Genomic DNA, 14,693 nt, shown 5'->3' with positions numbered 1-14,693 from the left:
CACGCCAGACAAGAAATGAGTCACGTCTGCTTCAAGGCAAGTCCTGAATCCAATCTGCAGCTATTCCAGCCAGGATGAGGTTAATGGCTCCGCTCGGAGTAACGTGAAACTCGGCACAGCCACCTCCAACCCCCTGACTTGGGAGGTCCCGACTCTGGGGGCAGAAAATGCCCTGCAGCCCCAGGATCTGCTTTTGTTCTCTGGAAAATGGTGCGGCCCTCGATGCCATCAGCATTCCCGAGGAGGGGGAACACATTCCCGAGGAAAGGGACCATATTCTCGAGGCAGGAACACATGTCCGAGGAAAAGGGACACATTCCCAAGGAAGGGACACATTTCTGAGGAAAAGGGACACATTCCTGAGGGAGAGACACATTCCCAAGGCAGGGACACATTCCCGAGGAAAAGGGACACATTCCCAAGGAAAAGAGCCATATTCCAAAGCAGGGACATATTCCTGAGGCAGGAACACATTTCTGAGGAAAAGGGACATATTCCCAAGGAAAGGGGACACATTCCCAAGGCAGGGATACATTTCCAAGGAAAGGGGACACATTTCCGAGGGAGGGACACATTTCTGAGGAAAAGGGACACATTTCTGAGGAAAAGAGACACATTACCAAGGAAAAGGGACACATTCCCAAGGAAAAGAGCCATATTCCAAAGCAGGGATACATTCCTGAGGCAGGGACATATTTCCGAGGAAAAGGGACACATTCCCAAGGAAAGGGACCATATTCTTGAGACAGGAACACATTCCCAAGGAAAGGGGGCATATTCCTGAGGCAGGGATACATTCCCGAGGAAAAGGGACACATTCCCATCGCTGTGGATCAGGCCACGAGGTGCAGAGTTGTAGGAAATAGAGTGAGGTTCTCATGTGGTACCATTCCCTTTCCCCAGTCCCTCAGTGGTTGCTGTCACCTTGTCCTCAGCTCCGAGGTCACACCCGAACTTAACCCTCCTTCCTACACCCTCTGATCCAATTCCCCCATCTGGTTTAATGAGCCAAGATGGCGCCAGCCCCGTGAGGGGACCCGCCATCTTAGGCCCGATGACGCCCAATTTCACCTTGCCATCGCAAAATGGCGCCCGGGACCTCCTTTCTCCTCTCTCCCTTCCCACTCCAGGGACTGTCATATCTGTCTGGAGCTGTCCCAGGGTGTCACTGCTGATTTTTCATTTTCATGGCAGAGCATTTGACTCAGCATCCTCTGCCCCCCACCCCAGGGCACTCCCAAGACCTCCAGTCCCAGTTGCTGCCATGGATTCCAGCCCTGGAATTCCAGCCCTTGTGTTTATTTATCCTTCTGCTCCTTCCCTTCGGGTGTTTGCTCAAGTCGAGCCTCCTGGTGCTGGGGGTGAAGCTTTTCTTTGGGTTTTTCCCTCAAAAATCCAGGTGGCCCTGGCTGAGGCCACACGCCCAGGCCCACAGGGCATAACTTCACCCCATATCTGTAAATATTTCGTAATATTCAATATTATCACCATTATTTCACTGCAAACACACTGAAATTCCCCTTTATTTCAGAAATGCACACTGCAGGGGGATACTGCTAGCTCCCCATCCATATTTTATATTTTGCTGTAAAGTGAGTAAAATGGTAACTTTTATCCCAAAATGGCACCTGGACTGGCTCCAAGGGGGGTGTTCCCAGGAGAAGGAGCCCAGGAAGGTAGTTTAACCAGGGAATGTCTCTGTTTGCTGTGGGATTAAAGTTTTGTTTAGAGGCTTTGCTCATCCCTTCCTCATTCCCATGGGAATGATCCCAGAGCTGGTGCCACCTCCAGAGCAGGACAGGTGACCACGGCAGAGCAGGAACCATCCTGAAAGGATCCATCCCCTTTCCATGAGTGAAAAACTGGGAATTCCTTGCCAACAAGGAATTGCACAGCAAATTGCAAAGGCAGATTTAGGAGCACATCCCAGAATTTGTGCCATGAGGTGGGTGGAGGGCTAAAAACCCATTTCCCCACTTGGAATTCTTTCTTCACAGATCCTTTGGAAAACTGAGTGAGATCTTTTCTCTCCTGCTCAGATGATTTCTCATCCCTCATCCTCCAAGATCATTTAGGAAGGATAAATAAAAAACACTTGGCAGAACATCCCTTGTGCCAGATCCCGAGGATCAGGATCCAAGGTCATTTTGGACACTTTAGGACCTGCTAGGAAGATGGAGGAGCTGCAGGGGAAAAAAAATTTAAAAAAATTAAAAATATTCTGTTTGAGCTTTTAAATTGGCAGCAGCCACTGTTCCAACTCCAGCCTCTCCAAAGCTTTTTCAGGAAGGCTGGTACAAGAGTGGGATGAGATGGAGAATCCCTGGAAAAACTGGTTCATAAATCTTTTAAGAAAGGAGTTTGGAAGGAAGAAACGAAATGAGCTGAGAATTAATAATTACTTGATTTTCAGCAAGTAATCCCTCTCTTAGGAGAGGCTGGCTATGTGAAGATGAGAAATGCCAGCACCTGACCCCAAATCCAAAATCCCCTTGGAGCTTTAAACCACCACCAATCTGGGTGGAAAAACCCCCTAAATATCCATCAAACAGCCCAACTTCAGCATGTTAAATTTAGTTTTATTTCCTTTCTGGAGATGGTTTAAGAGTCCTTCAGCAGCACCTTCCTAACCCACCCCGTTTGGGTTGTGACCATGCCACACTGGGGAGTGACCCAGGAGCACCGTGAAACATCCAAAATTCCTACAAAATTTGGGGAAGCTCCAAACTGGAGGTTCCAGAGAGAGACATTTCTGTTCTTCCACCAGGAGGCAGGGAAGAGCAGCTCAGAGGGAGCAGAGGAGCCACAAAGCCCAGCTTGCAGCTCACACAGAAATCCCAGGAAAAGCAGCAGGAGCCTGGTGTGGGACCACAGGGGTTGGGATGAAGCCAAAAAGAGTGGCCCAACTGCTCCTCTGGGTTTGCAGCTCTGATAAAGACACCACAAACCCTCCAAGAGGAACCATTAACTGGGAAAAAATCCTTTATGGAAAGAGGCTCCAAGGAAGGAGGAGTGGAGCTTTTCCTGCTGGCTCAATTTCGGATCAGTGACCCACGAGCTGTGTTGGGCTCCTCGACCTGGCACAGATGGGAACACCAAAGACACCTTCAGATGGCAAGGACAGGGAGAGTGTGGGTAATTAATTAACCCCTCACTCATTAATTACTCATTAATTACAGCACCTACAGAGCTGTTGGGTCATTGGGAAACGCCAAGGCAGCTCCAAGGGACAGGAGCTGAACAACTGCTGGGAATTCTCAGAACACCACAGGGAGATAATTCCAACTGTTCCTGCCTGGACTGACACCAGGAGGAGCCCTTGGGAGGGGAGGATGAGCTGCAGGTTCTGCGTCCCAACAGGACACAGGAATTCCAGGACAACTCAGAATTCCAAGGATTTCTCAGTAGCACCAGCAACAACAACAGATGGAAACACCCAAGACACCTTCAGATGGCAAGGACGGGGGTAGTCTGGGTAATTAATTAACCCCTCACTCATTAATTACAGCACCTACAGAGCTGCTGGGTCATCAGGAACACCAGGGCAGCCCCAAGGAACAGGGAGATGAACTGCTGGGAATTCTGAGATGGAATTTTGAGATGGAATTCTGAGATGAGAGCACCACAGGGAGACAATTCCAATCTTGACACCAGGAAGGCCCTTGGGAGGGGAGGATGAGCTGCAGGTTCTGTGTCCCAAGAGGACACAGGAATTCCAGGACAACTCAGAATTCCAAGGATCTCCCAGTGGCACCAGCATCAGGAACAACCCTCAGCTGGGAATGAGTTTTTCTGGCAAAGAACAACCTGCAAGCTGAATTTAAAAATGTGAAAATTCAGCTTGAGAGGCAAAGCAAAGCAACCCCCACGTGTTTGCTTTGCTCCTCTGCCTCTGGCATTTTTGGGAAACAACTCTGGGAAGAACCCACAGCAAAGTGGAAAATTTAATGCCCAAAAGGCTGTTGCAAGAGAAAGATTCCTATTCAAACCCCAGCACAATTATGCACCAAAACACACAAATATTAATGAACTACCACAAAAGGCCATTTCCACTACAAGAAAATTCCTTTTTTTGTTTTTTAATTCAAAGAAAAAAAATGGTATTTTAATAAATACTGCAGAAACATTAACCAAACATACAAAGTGACTTCAACAATTAAAAAAAAAAAGTAATGAATGTCCTGCTTTATAACAGTTATAACTTATTTTTCCACAATATTTAAATACAGAAAGAAGCACTTACCAGCTATTTTGTAATACTGCCCTAAGAGCACTGTTGCATCAGTTAAAAGCTTATTATGGTGGTCAAAAATGTCTTTTTTTCTTTTTTTTTTTTTGTGGGAAATAACCAGAATGGGAGTGAGATTTGTCTTCTTTTCTCAGATGAAACAAAGTGCTGGGAACACACAGAACTGAGATTTAATTATGAGTTCATCTTTACCTTTGCACGAGTGAACAGAGCTTTTAAACACTTCAAAAATGAAGCATCACCATTGGGAATGAAATGCTTGTCCTCCACAAGCAAAAACCAGCCTGCTCAGAGCTTTGTCTCCTTCCTTTGGGAGAAGTTTGGTGAGTCAGGAAGAGTTGCAAACCATTGGAAAAGGCTGATTTAATTCAGTGTAACAACAGCAAAAAGGGATTGGACTGAACCAGTTCACCCCATTTCAGGATTGGGGGGCTGGATACTTTTGGGTTAATCCTAAAACTAAGGGAAATATCCAGTTCCCACTGGGGACCCCTTAAGGCCTCACAGTTCTTCATCAGACCCCTTTTCCTCCCCAGAATGAGGAGCACCACAAAAGGCTCTGCTGGCTCATTTGCAGGTTTTTGAGGGGTATTATTGTTTTTTTGCAGTGAGCCACATCCCAGAAGAGCATCTGTCTGCAGCTTTCTGCAGGATCCATGGGCTCTCCAGCTCCTGGGAGAAGCCCAGGGGGGTTTTTGGGGCTTCCCCAGGTGGGCAGTAAGGCTTAAGGATCGATCAGGGCTGGAAAACCACGAACCATTTGCCATCACAGCTCTCAGCACCTCCCACTTGAACCTACAGCAACGAGGCCACACAGAACACCAGCACTGGGCACCAACTCCACTCCACATCACAACCACAAAGAGGAACAGCCGAGTCAGAGCCCTGCAGGGCTGCTTTGCCCCCACTCCCCTCCCCCCAAAACCGCATCCATCTCATTTCCACGGGAATTCTGGGAATCCTCAAACAGCTGTCTTCATCCCCACCGTGGATCAGCAAGGCAAAACTCCAAAATTCTCCTCTCGGTGACACACACGGCCTCGGTATCCTCTCCATTTTCACAATCAGCTACTTAAAAAAAAAATGAGATCAAATCCTTTGGAAAACCAACTCTAAGGTCACGGGGATAGTTCCTTAATGAGAAGGGCGTATTAATAACGTCTTCATTAAAAAAAAATATCCCATTAAAGTATTATTTGAATGAAATCAAAGTGGTAGCATCCAGGAGCAGAGCGTTACTAAAAGAAACAAGCACTGTCCATCACATCTCTCCTTTGCAGGGTTATTTTCCCAATCATTCTCTCTTCTCTCAGCACATTCAAACGTTTTCCCTTTTATTATTATTATTTTTTTGGCATTGTCTTCAACAGAAATTCCTGATGCCATCTCTCTCAGAGCCTTTTCTTCCTGCTGCTCAGTCCTTAAGTACAGTCTCACACAGCAGGAGAAGTCTCCACGAAAGCACTGGCAAAGCCCTCATTAAACACCCTGTGGCTGTGACTTCATTGAGCTCCAACCCCTCCTGGATCTTCCTCCTCCTCCTCCTCCTCCTCCAGGAAATCCCAGCTCCTTCACATCACCGTGCAACTCTTGGCTTTGTCCTTTCTCAAGTCCGTGGCCACTGTGGACAGTTCTGGCCTGCCAGGCATGTGTGAAATTCGCTTTGTGGCCCTCTGAGATTTGTTTCGTTTCACATTTTTGTTTGTTTTGTTCACACACGCCAGGGTGGCGACGTGAAAAATGTCTCTGACACTGTTTTCTGACTGTAAGGCTGAGCATTCGATGTATGTGGCTGCTCCAATCTGTTTGGCCATATTTGCACCCTGAGGGGAAAAAGGAACATGTGATCAATACCAAGTTGTGCAAAATCCTCACAATTCCAGCTCAGCGCCGTTTGCTGGAAAATCCAAAGCTGACTTGGGAAAATAAACAGAGATTTGCTTGCAGGAGGAGTTAAGCAAGTGTCCAAGCATTATCTGCTGTGCTGATAAACACAAACTGGGAGAGAAAAGGAAACAACTGCAAAAAGCCTGAAGGGTCTGCGTGAGGTCTTTTCAGCAGTTTCACCTTAACCTGAATCTGGGAAATTCCTGGAAAATCTGGCAGCTTCCAGGCTGAAGCCTGAAATCTCCAAAGAGAAATTCTGTGCCTCAAGGAATAAGCAGCTGCCCTGAGCTGGAGCAGAGCCCCTGTTCCAGCTCCAGGAAGAGGGCAAAGTTCTTAGGGAAATGTGTTCTGGGAGAGTTCTATCAACTTCCTGATAGGGAAAAAGGGAAAAAGAACATGAGGGGTTACAGGAGCCCATTTTTAATTTTTATTTGGCCATATTTGCATCCTGAGGGGAAAAAGGAACATGTGAGTTGCGCAAAATTCTGAGCAATCCTCGCAATTCCAGCTCAGCAATGTTTGCATGGAAAAGCCAAAGCTGACTCGGGAAAATAAACAGAGATTTGCTTGCAGGAGGAGTGAAACAAGTGTCCAAGCATTATCTGCTGTGCTGATAAACACAAACTGGGAGAGAAAAAGGAAACAACTACAAAAAGCCTGAAGGGTCTGCGTGAGGCCTTTTCAGCAGTTTCACCTTAATATGAGTCTGGGGATTTCCTGAGCTGAAATTTCCAAAGAGAAATTCTGTGCCTTAAGGAATAAGCAGCTGCCCTGAGCTGGAGCAGAGCCCCTGTTCCAGCTCCAGGAAGAGGGCAAAGTTCTTAGGGAAATGTGTTCTGGGAGAGTTCTATCAACTTCCTGATAGGGAACAGGGGAAAAAAGGGGAAAAGAACATGAGGGGTTACAGGAGCCCTTCTTTAGTGATTTTTAAGAAGTCAAAGCAGGGATATTTGTTCCAGCAGCACAAGGCAAACAACCCAACATGTGACAGATGACAATACCCCAGGATCCCATGGTGGATTTTGCTACTGAATACAATACAGCATTATGTGAAAAAGCAGGAGTTGTTCCAAAGGAATTTGATTTCTGAGGGGGTGAATCTTTACTAAGTTACAGAAAACCAACCACATCCTTGATTTTGTTACTGGAACACAATACAGCATTAAGCAAAAAAAAAAGGGGAGTTGTTCCAAGGGAAATTTGATTTCTGAGGGATGAATCTTTACTGAGTTACGAAATCCAACCACATCCTTGAGGTGCCACCCCTGTTCCTGCCTCCAGCCCCTCAGTGCCAGCCTGATGACACCAATCCCTGGGCATCCAGCCTCCTGTCTGCCCTGCAGTGATGCAGCCCCTTATCAGTGGCAGAGGGGAGAGGCCTGATAAGGCAGCAGGAGCTGGTGGGAGCAGCCCTCCCCACAGTCAAACATCTCAGCTCCTGCTCAGCTGAGCCTCAGAAATGTTTGCTCAGGTGGAGCAGCCTGAACTGGGAGGCTGGAGCAGGGTGTCACCAGCCTGTCCTTACCCTCCCAGTGCTTCCTGCTGGAGTTCAGAGGAATGGGAAAGCTCTGACTGCATTCCAGGCAAGGGAATTTAGAAAAAGCTGTGTCCTCTGTGTTCAGCTGTGTTCAGCTCCTCAGGGATACAAGCTGAGCTGTGAATCCAGGGGAAAAAATCCACCTGCCAGCAGAGTTTTGATCACTCTCATGGAAAGACTTGATTTTACTGAAGTCCTGCCATTTTCCAGTGTAAACATGCGGGAGAAACCATCCCAAACTGGTTGCTAAAGACACTGAGGTGACTGGTGGAGGTGCCACTGTGCCTCCCACAGGGTGATTCAGCTGCCATGAATGATCACACACATGTGAGTAACAAAGGGAAGCTCACTCAGAGCAGTTTCCCTGCTCCCTACATCCTGCTCTCTCCCATGACCTGATTCCTTTCCCTTTCCTCTCCTCTAATGCCTGCCTCCAAACTTCTCCCTTCCCCAAGAGCAAAGAACTCATCAAGAATTAAGATGCCTTCTGGTGTTGCTGCACCTTCAGAAGGAAGCAAAAGGGGTTTTTTAAGGAATTGGGGACAGGCTATATTCCAACATAATGTCGTGATTCTAAAGTCAAACAACATTCAAATCTGAAGTCTGCAGACAGCAATTTTACCAATTTGTCAGTGAATAAACAGGATGTGTCACCTCTCAGCTACATTTTTGGTGTGTGCACGCACAGAAAAGCAGGAAGTTTTTAACAACTCACCTAAAAAGCAATTTGCAACCAAAAAGCCAACAATTTATGATGTTTAAAGGGACGATTTTATGATGTGTTGTTGGGCTGCAAGCTTTCCTTTAGTCCTGAACAGTTTTCAAACCAAGGCAAATCTGCCTTTTCGGCTGCACTGGCGTCATCGTGAGGGAGAAGCTGCTCACAGTGAGGGCTCCAGGGACAGCAAAGGGGTTTTTCTTGCCTCCTGGGGGACAGAAAAGGAGGTGGCCCGTACCTGGTCGTAGGACACGGGGGTCTGCCTGTGGTTGGAGAGCTCCACCAGCGTGCTGACATCGGTGCGCAGGTCCGACTTGCAGCCCACCAGCAGCATCTTGGTGTTGGGGCAGAACTCCTGGATCTCCCCTTTCCACTGCAAAATTGCAAGTTTTGTTAATTGTTGGGATGCTGAGAATTTGGGACTTTTCTTTCTTTTAGACTAAACCCCAAGAGAACACTGCAATTGACTTGTGGCCGCGGAGAAAGCTTCCAAAATTGGAATTCTGAATTCTAAAATTATAGGTGTGTAGTTTGAATAGAAACATGTAATATCACATAGTAGAAAACTTAAGAGCTTAAGGTTTTAGACTATAGTAATATATAAAAAACAAGATAAAAGTTTTAAGACAAAAAACTAGTCTTTCTTCATGGGTTTGGGTGGTATTGTGTAATTAGATTAAAAAATCCACATTACAAGCCACGAGTAGTTAGTTATCAAGTCAAAAATAAAAAGAATTTAAGTGCCTATTTAAACTATTTATTTTTAATAGTTTAAATTAAATTTAATAATTATTTAAATATAATATTCACTTAATTAAATAGTTTATCCTTAAAAAAACTTGTAAAAAAAGAAATAGAACCCCATTTTTAGTTTGTTAAAGAAAAATACTGTAGAGCTCACAGTTTGTAAAAGTGTGATATAAATAAAAACTAATAAACATTCAAGTCCAAACAAAAACTACCATCTCACACATTTAATCCTGACCCTAACAAAATAAAAAGATAAAACTCAACAGTTAAAGTTTAAATCCAAAGAAGCAATGAGTAAGAACTTTAATCAGTCCTGACGTCCCAGGCTGAAATATTTTTATGTAATGTCTGGATTTGCCTTCAAGGTAATTTGTTGAAGGCATCAGCTCCAGCAGAACTTGGTCAAGGATGAAATCTTCCTATCTCACACACTCATGAATTCCACTGCCTTACTAATCAGGAGGGAATGAGTTGAGATTATGGACCCACATGAGCAAAGGTCTGCAGAGCTGCAGGGCTAAATGTGAGTTTATTGCTGCATTCTCACCCCAAAAACCACACAAATCTGTGCCAGGTGAACCAGCGAGGAGCCCCTCAGACAGAACTTGGGATAAATTCATTTGGTTTCATCTTCCTGCAAGGTTATCTTGAGAACTCAAAGCCAAAACCTTCACATCATAATCCAAACAGATCATAGTCCCTAAAATTTAAGGCTGTAATTTGGGTTTAAAAGCATTTTAAGAACAATCCCTTGCAGAATAAAGTAACCAGCGTTAGCAGGGACAGGAAAACCACAGCTCTGGATGCTTTTTGATACAGACAGAGCAGTTTTGAAGCATTTTTTGTGGGCTATTCAGAGCATTGTAAGGCACTTGATCCCAGTGAGACAAGAATCACTGGCCCCAGCCTCAGAAAAAAGGGAATTTCAGGTCACTGAGCCCCAAATCCACCACTGTGAAGCTGAGTATGCTCAGCAGCCAAGGAGAGGACCAGGACCACCCTGCAAACACAGAGCTTGATTATGGAAATTCCGTGTTCGAGCTGGGGGGAAGTGTGCCACAAGCTGGGAGCAGTGATCTCATGAAGGGCTTGGGGCAGGGCTGCATTTCTGTGCCACTGCAAGCTCTGCTGGTGCCTTCCAGAGGCATTTGTCACTGCTCCGTCACACGTCAGCCTCACAAATTATGTAAGGCCCTGGCAGAAGTCCAAACCCTTGGCAGATAATTTTTACCCAGCAAAGTTTCCCAATCCAGTTACACGAACATGTGAGATACAATTTCTTACAGCACCTCACACCACCCTCAACAATTCCTTGCTGTCTCAGGGCTGAGGAATGAGAATTTCCTGCAGCCTCCAAGTGTCCATTAGCAAGTTTTTGTTTTCAATTAACACCCACCCCTTTCAAACAAATGACCTCAAATTAAAGCACCCTCCTGTCATCGCTCCATTTAAAGCAACAAAGTGGAAGTTTCCAGAGTAGGAACAGCACCACTGCAGGGATTTGAAGATGAGCTTGTCCAGCAGAGCTCTGTGCTCAGGGCTTGCTCAAACACTTGCCTTTTTTAGGACACTGTCCAGGGTTTCTGGCCGACTGATGTCAAAGCAGATCAGGACAGCGTCGGAGTCGGGGTAGGAGAGCGGGCGGACGTTGTCGTAGTAAGGAGAGCCTGCAGGGAAAACAAACAACATCTCCTTTAATTGCTGCTTTCCTCTTCCTGCAGCCATCCAGACAGCCTGGAGAGGCTTTCAGAGACAGCCCCGCAGTGATCCATCACCCACCAAAGGCTCGGGATGCTCCCAAGGAGAGCGAAACACTCAGCTCAAGTTTAAGGCCCAGCATTAACCTGCAAGGGAACAAACTCTCCAACCCCAAAAAGGCTTTTTCTAAAGCAGATTTGAAATTCCTCAGTTTTGATTTGTCTCACAGCTAATTTAAAACAAATAGCTCCAAGTGCAAAAAGCATCTTTAGCTGTCACATTGGCAATGTTCAGAAGAAACTCTTGCTTCAAACTGAAGAACTTGTTGCAGGAAACAGATTTCCAGCAGGGAAAAATCCCAATCCTGTAGGCAGGCACTCAAGTTATTTGTCACAAAAAAACCAATAAAGCTTGCAATAAATGTTTATGTTTAGCCCATAAACCAGATTTTTATCAACAAGATCAAAGCTAATTTAGTAATCTGGGGGAACAGATGTAGGTACAGTGCTGCTCTTTGTGCTTGTTTTACTTGCAGGCCTGCGGAGGGAGTCTCTGTTTTCCTTAACAACAATCACGATGTGAAAACTTAAAATCTGTCCAGTGTTAAAAATTGTATTTTAATAATCTGGTGAATCTGGCAACAGGTTTGGGGGGGAAAGAAAAGGAAAAAAAACCAAAATCTTTGTTTTTTCTAAGAAGTTGCTCAACCACCATTAGGTTTGGCCTTAAATGTGCTGAGCTTCACTTCCTGAGGAAAATACATTTCTTTATGCATTTAAAAGAAAACTTAAACCAGTTCAGTGGTCCAAAAAAGGAAGGGCATGGGCAGCTTAACATTCATTTTCTCACCCACCATACATCCTTATTTCTGTAAATCCTAAAACACAGCAGCCCCTAAAACACAGCATGGAACACCCCCCACAAGAACCCAGCTTCCAGGAGTTTGGGGGTTATCAGCTCATTATCCCACGGATTTCCCAGCTCTCCAGAACTAATTGGCTGCCAAGGTCTCTGATTATTAACTGGATTAGAGGAATTGCTCAGGTTTTGCCCTGACAGACAGCTCAGGCTGCTGCACAAGGAATGGTGTGAAGGGCTCGCAGATGACTTCACTTGGAAGGCTTCTCCTGCACGGGAAAGGAGGCAAGAATCCCAGGAATGTTGTTTTTGAAATGAGGAATAACACATGGGGAGTGAAGCATTACCAAAGTAGGTAGCAGAAGGTAATTTGGTGAACGAGAAGGATTTAATTCGAATGCTCATCTCTGTAAATGATGCCAATCTGACAGAGCTGTCAGAAAAGGCTCTTCACACCCCACTTCAGCTGAATTCAGCACAAATGACACGTTGGGAACAAATCTCAGCGAGGTGACCCGGAGTTAACTCCTCTCTGCAGCTATCAATGAACATTTTCCAGCGCTAATTACAGCCCAGTATCTCCAGCACTGCTATTACAGCCCCGTCCTGCAGCCCCAGGGCTGGGTTATTCACCCCGCAGCCCCAGGCTGGGTTATTTGTCCTGGACAGGAGGAGCTGCAGCACCAAGTGGCACTGAGAGCCACCTGGGTGACATTAAAGCACGGCCACGTCTCCCCGAGCTCCAGCAGGCAGGGGCAGGATTGAGGGAATCCTTAATGGGCGCTGCCTAGAAAGGAGTCTCAGCAAAGCCTCACCCAGAAACTCATTCCTCACACAAATACCTCTGGGCTCACTCAGCAGCTCCAGGGATCCCATTTATGTCCAGGACACGGATTTGTGCTCACAGTCCCCACCTCCAGCCCCGAGACTCCTTCCCACCCCTGCTTTGCTTGGAAGGTTTTCTTTTCTCCCCTACTTTGAATTTCTCCCATTTCAGACGCTGAGCTGGAATAAAAGCACTTTTAGCAAGCTTAGGAGGGATATTCCCCAGCTTTTCTCCAAGCTGGTGTGTGGCAGAACAAACAGAGCCCATTTCAACTCCTCGAGCTGCAGGATCCACAAAGGAAATTTCCTGCTCTCATTTATAACCAAAGCTTTATTCCTGTGCAAATAAAGAGGGGCTGCAGCCCTCACTGTGCAGGCCTATTCAAGCTGGCATTTTCATGCCTTTGCCCAGAGAAACCCTCAGAAGGCAGGAATGTGAGGAATGAGGCTCGCTCAAGTCTGAACAGACAACTCCAGCACAGCCCAGCCAGGCTGCTCCCTCTTTTTCATGTTCCTCTGCAGATTTGAAGCCGTGCCAACCCTCGAAAACAGAAGGAGAATGTGGAACTGGAGCCATGGTATTTGTGGGGAGAGAAAAAAAAAAAGCCTATTTGTGTTTGGGATTCTATTCCTGCAAAATAAAACATTTTTGGCAAGGACAACATGGGTGGTTTTTCAGCCTTATCAAGGAGTTGCTGATAAGGCTATAGTTCATTTTCCTTTGTGCCGGACATTTATTCCAGCTGCAATCCTCCTATTTTTTAATTTGTTTGGCAGCTTCAGTAATTTCAGCCAAAAATACTTGCAACATTAAGGATGGTCTGCTTTTGAAACCTTATGTTTCATGCAGAGTCCAACAAAAATTCAGCTTTTAGTCTGAAATAAAACCCCATCCCCAGCAATATGGTTGGGTTTGGCCTAGAGGGGATGCCAAGCTTAGCTTTAAATACTCCTATCTTAATAAAGAACAGAATTACATCATTAAAAGCTGAAGAGTGTTTAATTTTGGGGTGCTTTAGCACCACTTGGAGGTGCTGGATCAGGGAGAGGTGTTTGGCTGGAAGATGCAAAGGCACCAGGAGGGTTCAGCTGCACATCCTGAGGCCAGGAGGGCTCAGTAACAGGCAGGACTTTCCTATTTCCACACCAGCAAGCAGCCACCAGGAATTAGGCTTTGGAGCCTGATGGAGGCCAGTCAAGTGAAAGAACAACAGATGAACAGCAGCATTCTCACTCCCAAACCCTTGGGCTCACTAATTATCCCAGAAAACACAGCAAACACTGCCTGCTCCAAGGAGCTGATTCAGGGCTGATGGTTTTCCTCCTTCAAAAAAAAACCCAAAACCCCAAAAAAACTGGGATGGCTGAGGTGGATTTTCAGTGCAGGTTATCTCTAAGCAAAGAGATATCAAAACATTCACAGTTTTTTGTAGGATCACACCTCCAAGGGAAAACTTTGGGAGGGCACTTGGCATTCCCAGGTATCAATTCTTATTAATTCACTTGTAAAAGTAACAAGAAAACCCTGCTAAAAAGGGCAATTAAAACCAGAAAAATCACAGAATTCCACAAGAGAACTGAGAGGCAAAGACAGCAATTGGACCTTTCCTTTGCAGCCCTTACTGCCAGGGAATTTGGGGAATTAGCAACTTTAATTCCTCCAAGTTTCAGCTTTCTCCTGAAAGGTTTCAGCACGAAACTTTCCAATTAATTTCAGTCGGTATATGGACACTGAGCACATTGTATACAGTCAAAAATCACAGCAAAACCAACTTGACTCTCAGCTCCAGGGCCCTTCTGGATTTAATTACTTGCTAATCCCCAGCAGTTGTAAGTATTTCTGGCCCTGTTGAGAATGATTTTATTGGAGTAGCCACGGTTCAAGCAATAAAGAAACCCCCTAAAACACATTTTAGGGAGACACAGGTATGTACACCTAATTAATGGCATTTCTAAGCCACAGCTGCTGCTGTCCTAGAAGAAACATAAATATCAAAGGAGCCAAAAAACTTGATAAATACAGATTAGATGGTAGATAAAGGCAGCTAATACAGATTCTTTTTTTCTTCACAGTGGCCCAGATGAAGCTTTAACCCGGAGAAACTTTTAATATTCCACCTCACACAAGAAGCAGAGCTCCCAAACAGCTCAAGACTGCCACATGTTACCAC

The 14,693-nt window shown here is 45.6% G+C and overlaps 1 protein-coding gene across 1 annotated transcript in view; it reads right to left on the bottom strand.

Moving 5' to 3' along the window:
* Positions 1-4,063: 4,063 nt before the first annotated feature.
* RND3 (Rho family GTPase 3) overlaps positions 4,064-14,693 on the bottom strand; it is a 101,938-nt gene continuing 91,308 nt past the window's right edge. The window contains exons 3-5 of the mRNA XM_005415992.2: positions 10,699-10,808; positions 8,630-8,764; positions 4,064-6,072 (exon numbers count right to left, since the gene is read on the bottom strand). Of these exons, the coding sequence (XP_005416049.1) occupies positions 5,821-6,072; positions 8,630-8,764; positions 10,699-10,808 (497 nt within the window). The 3' untranslated portion in view covers positions 4,064-5,820. The remainder of the gene's footprint in view (positions 6,073-8,629; positions 8,765-10,698; positions 10,809-14,693) is intronic.

This window comes from Geospiza fortis, unplaced genomic scaffold (assembly GCF_000277835.1).
Source record: "Geospiza fortis unplaced genomic scaffold, GeoFor_1.0 scaffold112, whole genome shotgun sequence".
Lineage (NCBI taxonomy): Eukaryota > Metazoa > Chordata > Aves > Passeriformes > Thraupidae > Geospiza > Geospiza fortis.
The sequence above is the reverse complement of the archived record's forward strand: the minus strand, read 5'-3'. Positions and strand labels throughout refer to the sequence as shown.